General features: G+C 35.9%; 1 protein-coding gene across 3 annotated transcripts; it reads left to right on the forward strand.

Annotated features, from left to right (window-relative positions):
• Positions 1 to 264: 264 nt before the first annotated feature.
• On the forward strand, positions 265 to 7,299 carry CLPR4 (CLP protease R subunit 4). 3 transcript variants are annotated; one of them, XR_015225018.1, is made up of 9 exons: positions 265 to 747; positions 1,184 to 1,387; positions 1,881 to 1,936; positions 2,973 to 3,099; positions 3,270 to 3,347; positions 5,681 to 5,794; positions 5,878 to 5,950; positions 6,766 to 6,828; positions 6,936 to 7,299. XR_015225018.1 is itself a non-coding variant. In XM_086639694.1 (9 exons), the coding sequence occupies exons 1-7, from the start codon at positions 481 to 483 to the stop codon at positions 5,947 to 5,949; spliced, it is 918 nt and encodes a 305-aa protein (XP_086495820.1). In that variant the 5' UTR covers positions 265 to 480; the 3' UTR covers position 5,950; positions 6,766 to 6,806; positions 6,936 to 7,299. The 3 variants fall into 3 exon arrangements, 2 of the variants coding, with proteins under 2 accessions (XP_086495820.1, XP_086495819.1); XM_086639694.1 differs by having other exon boundaries at positions 6,766 to 6,806; XM_086639693.1 differs by lacking the exon at positions 6,766 to 6,828 and having other exon boundaries at positions 315 to 747.
• The last annotated feature ends 528 nt before the right edge of the window (positions 7,300 to 7,827 follow it).

Below are 7,827 nucleotides of genomic sequence, written 5' to 3' on the forward strand. Positions count from 1 at the left end.
TGAGTGTTGACATAAACTCTAAAATTCCGGATTGGAATCCTATAGGAGGTGGAATCCATGATTATTGAATTCGGATTAATAAAGGAATAAATAATAAGTTTTTTGGGTTTTAGTCTCTTTAATATGTTGTTGGGCTTTAGACCCCTTTCATTAGTAGCACTGTAATAAGTGTTAGAATTTGAGTGTCCATTGGAGATGCTCTTACGCGGTTATCGAGTTTATCACATCTTGATGATGTTATGATGTATCAGTGTCATGTAATGGGTTAATGTAGATCCTTAGTCCAAAAACTGTTCTCCCTATCCAAGAGGACCAAGACCCAGAGTTCGACATTGACTAAGGGCAGCCAGGTTTTTACATCCAGCAAGCAACCTTCTCCGGTTCTCCTCCCTCTCTTATCCTCCACGGTCCAACAGAAGAAGATTGTGTTTCTCCATTTCTACTTTCTTCAATTCATGCTCTAATCTCTCTCTCTCTACTATGGAAGTCTCAACAATGTCTTCACGTTTTTCACTGGACACGCGCATGGTAGCAACTCCCCTTTTAAAGACTAAAAGTTCAGTAAGAACCCTAAATGTCTCAGGTGGTGTCTCAGTTAAAGCTTCTTTAACCAGCAATCTAGTCGCCCCTTTCGTCGGTGGAAGTATAACCGCTGATTTCTCCGGTCAAAAAATTCGTCCTGCCTCCCTCAATCCTTCTTCTATCTCCTCTACTGGTTCTCGAGGAAAAAGAGGCATCGTCACTATGGTAGTACCTAATCTCTCAATCAATTCATTTCATTTCAGTTTCTTGTATATTCTAGGGTTTCGAATTCATTCCTCTATTGAAACTCCCCCTGTACCAAGTTGTTGGTAGTTGGCTCTGAATGGCCATAACAATTCTAGTTATTTTGAACTGACAAAATCATCAAACCTGTAATTTGTTGTCTTAAAGTTTCAATTTTCCATGTTTGGTTCAGTAAGGTTGGAGAGTTGACATGGCTGACTCTTACTTTACTGAAAAGTTGACTTCGAGTAACCTATGAATAGGACTTATATACTCAAATCGATCCGAATCATTTAGGATTAATAACTTTAGATAATATTTATTCGAGTTTCGGAGCGACTGATCAGTTAATATAGGTATTCGGCACAAGTTAATATTCAGTCTTATATGTCTGTCTTGTTCATTATGTTCTTAACAGGTTATACCTTTCCTGAGAGGAAATGCGTGGGAGCAACCACCTCCTGATCTAGCATCTTACTTATACAAGAATCGAATTGTATACTTGGGCATGTCTCTTGTTCCTTCTGTGACGGAGTTAATTCTTGCAGAATTTCTTTACCTTCAGTATGAGGATGATAAGAAACCTATTTATCTATACATAAACTCAACTGGTACAACCAAGGTCAGTGGTTATTCCTGGATACTTAATTTGAAGTGTCTGCTATGATTGTCCGGGGTCTTAGTATGTGATTCGTGTTGATAGCCCAATTCTAAAGCATCATGTTCACAGATTCTAAATAATATCTGTATGATACTAGCAATAATACTCGTTTCTGCCTATCTTCTCTCTTTAAAAAGTGGAGTATGGAAGATTGCCTTTGAAACTTAATGAGCTCAGTCATCTTCTTGTTCAGCGACTGCCGCATTGTCGTATTTAAAACTTCTTTGGAATGTATTTAGACCTATTTTCTCATTAGTAGTTGTTATGGGTGACTATTTACTTTTAGTAACATTACAATACAAAGTATTTAGTTATCTTTGACAGATCTATCTCGACGACGGGCTATATATATATATATATATATATATATATGTATGACATTACTACTCCCCCTACTTCACAAGCGATTTGTTCTTAGATCCACGTTTCTGTAAGTTCCTTCGTTTTCATGCAGGGAGGAGAAAAGTTAGGTTATGAGACAGAGGCATTTGCAATCTACGATGTTATGAAGTATGATCAATTTACCTTATTCTTGCGGGTTCTTCCTCTTAGTTTTATTTAGTCCATTCGAGAAATAGTCGAATAATAACCATTTTACATAAGGTGCTTGACTGCCATATTCATTTAATTGTCTCTTGTATATCATGCCTTTACATTCTCTCCTTGCTCGAGAACATGATTTTGACTTTTTAGCTATGTGGTTGACATGCAAAGCGTTAACTGTACAACGCGAACGATAGTGGGCGATATAATGTGAATGAGGCGAGCGATATAATCTGGACGATGGTGGATGATATGTGACCTGTTTGATACTTTGATCATATCTTTGTTTATCTACTATGTTGACACACAACGGCTTGAACAGGCTCTATTTTATATCTTTGGTGTATCTCTTGCCAATATAATGCTTTGCTGATTGAACAAAGCACGTCTTTTAATATACCGTTATATTGTTTGTTTATTGATTGAAATGGACTAATTCATGGAGCATAATGCATATTCAATCATATATATATATATATATATATATATATATTCAGGAGGTTCAGCTGCGGCTCATTAATTACAGAATTCTCAGTATAGAAGTAAAAAACCCTAATTCATGTGTAGAAGGTCGACTAAAGTACGTGGAGAGTTGGAAAGAAAATCTTTAGAGCACACTTGCAAGTTTTGTTTCTTAAGTTATGCTTGGTGTGCAATGACTTTTTGCGAAAACTCGAGGCACAAATTATGATTTGGGTTGTGTCTAGTATCTGAGCACTAGTATATGCACTATTTGTTGCAGCTCCCATGAGTTTGACAAAATAGTATGTGAAAGTTTGTGCTTCAAAACAGTACTTGCAGTATTCACTCATTTTGGCAGATTTGCTTAGACTGGCTACATATTTTATCATATGGTTGCACCAAAGATATGCATTAAGCAGAATCTAGGATTGGCCTGTGATAATTCGCAAAAACATTACATGGCGGAGCCTTAATGTGACTAGGGGGTTTGTTTGGTTTGGTGCACATTTGCAAGTGAACTTCTTTTTATTTCCATTTTCAGGTATGTTAAACCACCCATTTTTACACTTTGTGTTGGTAATGCTTGGGGAGAAGCTGCTTTACTTTTGGCTGCTGGTGCAAAAGGAAACCGTTCTGCTTTACCCTCGTCAACAATTATGATAAAGCAGGTTTTATTATGTCTTTACTTCTAATAGTTATTCGTTCCTCAAAACTCCTTTTAATTTGAAAGATGATGCTTTTGATATTCTTTTTGTGGATTTTAATTCTACAAAAACTATTTTAGAAGTTTGTGGATTTCAATTATTAACAGCAATCATCAATTTCAATGTTTTTTCAGCCAATCGGAAGGTTTCAGGGTCAAGCAACAGATATTGAGCTTGCAAGAAAAGAAGTCAGAAATGTCAAGACAGAGTTGGTAAGCTATCTGCATCATTTCTAGTTCCAATAAGTCGTGAGATTCTCTCTCTCTCTATCTATCTCTCTCTCTCTCTCTCTCTCTCTCTCTCTCTCTCTCTCTCTCTATATATATATATATATATATATATATATATATATATATATATATATATATCTATCTATGTGTTATATTCGTATGTGGGCATATGTTACTACAGTAATAAGTATTCGGGATATGAGGTGATACTAATCCAACACACACATGAAATGATGAAAGCATTATTTTTTTGTACTTTTTGTCAGATTAAGATAACTATTTACTAAAAAATAGAAAAATCCTATATACACTAGAAATATGCCGAGATGAAGGAAACTAAAACTCGTTATATAAGAAGAACTCCAAGGTAATCAACTAATGCTACCCATCACTTAAAATGAAGCTCCCTAAATCTCTGGGAGGCTAGTTTTAGAGGATCCTGTCATCTTGTGTCAGAAATAGGATAAATACTATCTGATATGCGACGAGGGGGGTTCAAAGTCCCGCCCTCTCAGCCATGGTGTCTGTCCCTCCGAAGTAAACAGGATGCTCATTTGATGTTGTCATTTTATAATGATCCTATGCTACTGTCATTTGATTTGATGCTTTCAAGACCAAGGTTGTCAAAGGCAATGCCGTAGCTCCTCTAAAAAGGTTGTAGTTAATAGTGGCCTTCTTATTTTTCCGATTTGACACATTTTGAGTAATTAAACTCCAATATTTGGTCACTTGAAGAGTTGAATCACTATGTTCTATAATATACTCTTCTGTTATACTAGTTACTTCTTTGGGTGTATAATGTGAGATCTATATGTACATCTTGTGTGTATCAGAGCTCCTTTTGCACATTCTACTCACCATATCCGGCGTCAGTGTGGGTACCAGTATTCGTAACATGTTCTAGTGTCTGCAAGAGTCTTCATTAGCTAGATTTGAATTTTGAACATCATCATGCGGGAATTTTGCTGGATGTTAGATAAGGAGGCAGAGATCTGAAGGTTTTCAAGTTTCAGCATACATGAAGTATGTTTTCCTAAAAAAGCATGAGTAAATTAGATTCTTGGAATTCCTTTATTAATAGAAGGAACTAATGGTAACCCTCCAGTTCTGAACCATGTATTACTTCAGGTAGAGAGAAATGAAAACCTTGAATTGGTGAACCCTTTTTCTAAGGAACGCAGAGTAGTGCAGGTTTAACTGTTTAAGTTGAGTAGGAGAAGTACTCCCCAGGAACTATAACCATGATTCAACATATATAACGAACCATTTATCTGCTACTTTGTGCACAAAGAAGTAAAATTAAAGAAACTTTTACCAGCATATACGAATCAAAACAGAAATAAAGCTTATGACAACTGAAAAACTTCAAGAAACACGGTTTTGGAAAGAGTTTAAGCAGAGATGAGGATTATGTTAGTCTGACGGGAAATAAATTTATGACAGCATACTCTTGTGGAGCTGAATATTACCCAACTGGGAACATATTCATAGGAGTTTAGCTGAAAGGAAGATGGTGATGAGATAAAGTAGTCCATAACTGTGAAGACTGAAAAATTAGTTTAATCCGGGGATTCTCAGTTCCCTTTGAGGATGATTGGCTAATATCCCTTTTGATTCAGGAAATGAATTGTGATTATAGATTGTCTGGCTTGTAATAAAAAAATCTAGTTAGTTAGGATGTGCACTCAGGTGGGAGTTGAAGATTCTGAAAGGTTAGTTGAAGTTCAGACTAATGGTGATTGATTGAAACACATCCTCTTATTGATTTGAATTACAGTATTACATAGTATTCAATGTCTGGTGGTGGTAAGTGGTTCATCTGTTTAAAGGCGAGCACCTTCTCTCACATTTTCAGATGATAAAACTAAGATTCAGAAGTTATCTTTAGATTGTTCAAAGGGTGCGAGTATAGCGCCAAAGAAGTTCTTCTTTCATCTTCAAATGTCAACAAGAAAAACGTCTTGATAGAGCTTCACGGTCAGATCCGAGAACTATCAGCCGGTTCAACGAAAATGGAATTCTGAACTTCTGGTTGAAAGGAGTTTAATTGATCATTATATCCTCGAGTTCGTTCATCCTTACTCAGTTTTTCAGTTTTTTGTACTTCCCTTACTGCTTTGCATATGAAAAACATTACAAGCCACAACATATAGTTGTTTTGCCGCAATCATGGTGAAAATTGTTTGTTTTGTCGGAGTTGCTCGTAGGATGTGTTAACCTGGTACATAGTTTTCTGATCTTGTAGATGTCCTAGTTGTTCATTTACTATTTTAAAGTCAATAACTTGTTTCTTTCTTTGTTTTTCTTGTTTCAAGGTAAATCTTTACTCGAGACATATAGGTAAATCACCAGAACAAATTGAAAAGGATATTGCTCGTCCAAAATATTTCAGTCCAAGTGAAGCAGTTGAATACGGTATCATTGACAAGGTATCGTAAAAGAAAAACATAATGACCGTCGATTGATCTCCTAGCAAATTCCATATTGTACTTAATTCCCTCAATTTCTGCAGGTAATTTACAACGAAAGAGGTCGTGAGGATCGTGGAGTAATTTCTGATTTGAAAAAGGCGCAGCTCATTTGAGGTACTCGTCTAACTCGGTGACCTATTAATGATTATCGAATCGATATCGTGGTTTACATTTTTTTTGGGTTATTTTGCGAAAGGGTCGTACATAAGTACCGGGTTTTGTAAAAGGGACATGACCATTTATTATTTTGCGAAAGGGTCGTGGACTATTATTGACCGTTAAATAAATGGTAGATTTAGCTTTCGCATTGCATGAACAGTTAATTCATTAAGTAGATGTAACGACGTTAACCCAAGTGAATCTGAAAGTACCTATTCAGTTTTTGAACGAAGAAATATATTAAATTCATCTTCTTCCCTTTTTCTTTCTTCAACCTTCGATTTTCATCAGAGATTTTTAGGCGGATCATTTTGTTTGATCTAATAGTTTAAAAGAAATTCAAAGTTACGTTAATAGAAGCAGCTAGCAAATTTTGAAAAATTAATATTTTCACGGTGAATGTTATAATTTTCACTTTTGTGAATTTAGTGTAGTTATATTAATGGTGTTAAAACTTTTAAACAATATAGCTAGAATAAACGGTGTTAAAAACTTAACTGGTCAATACTAGTCCACGACCCCTTCGCAAAATAATAAACAGTCATGCCCCTTTCACAAAACCTGGTACTTATGTCCGACCCTTTCGCAAAATAACCCTTTTTTTTTCTCGTGAAATTATTCAAAACTCTGAAATGTCTTAAATGTCTGATTAAGTTACTTTTACTTCTCGTTTGAACGTTTCATGCTCATAATCCGATTTTCCTCCAAAAGTTGATCTGTGTTTTTGTCATCAATCATCTCTCTAAAAGGATGTTATGATATTTTGACAGGTTTTAATATTTCAGTGAAGGTTGAGTACCAGTCTCTATCAGTAGGCACTCCATTAGTCCATTGTAATACCATAAGTTGCTTTCGGTTACTAACCCATTTTGTTCATTGTGATATCCAGCTGCATATTTTGAGGTGAAAGTAATGAATGAATTTTGCCTTTCATTGACAGGCCCTCGGCATAATTACATCCTCAATCAAAGATTAAAAGCAAATATTGGAGTGCTTGGGTGAAATATCTTACCAAAAACTAGGGCAAAATGACATGTGTAAAAGGAAGAATTTGTTGGTTTCTCCTATTTGGTTTACTTGGCATTACACCTTTGCATTTTACTTTTCTAGGGTTTGAAGATGATGAAAGTGATTAAAATGAAGCTTCTCTGCACTTTTAGTTTTCATTGTTGTTGTGATAAGAATCATTTTTGGGATTTAACCCCACCCACTAATGTTGTCTCCCCCTTCAAGAGAGGGAGTGTAAAGTGTGATTACAAATGCATCTTACACGTACTTAAAAGATGGAAAAGCAGAAGTTTCTATGCTGGTGTATTATTTTTTTGCTAGTAGGTTATTGGGAGATGCTAAAGGCATTCGGCGGAATTACTATTCGTGTTGGGTGCCTATTGGCACCCAGTACGGATTGGGTGCCCTCGCCCTTTCTCTTTTTGTTCTTTTTCCTCTTCTCCTTCGTCTCTTCTTCTTTGTATCATCATTATCATGGAAGCAACTTTGTTTGCAAATCCATCATCTTTGATCTATCATGAGTTAGAGAGAGAAAAATCATGTTTTAGAGAGAGAAAGAGAGTAAAACTATCATGGAAAAAACCTTAATTTCAAGCCCACCTTGATCAATGATGAGAAGTTACAGATAGAAAGAACTTTGGTTCGAAATCCTTGATCCAAAACCACCATTAAAAGTCAACAGTTGGTAGCCCAATGGTTCCAAGGTGTTGACATAAACTCCAGAAAGTCCTGGAGGTCCCAGGTTCGAATCCCAGAGAAGGTGGAATCTTTGGTTATTTGAATTGGGATTATGACGGTATAAATAATGTTGTTGGGCTTCAGGC

The sequence above is a fragment of the Eschscholzia californica genome, unplaced genomic scaffold (genome assembly GCF_041429995.1).
Source record: "Eschscholzia californica isolate CP2 unplaced genomic scaffold, dmEscCali1.0.p SCAF_5, whole genome shotgun sequence".
In the NCBI taxonomy this organism is placed as follows: Eukaryota; Viridiplantae; Streptophyta; class Magnoliopsida; order Ranunculales; family Papaveraceae; genus Eschscholzia; species Eschscholzia californica.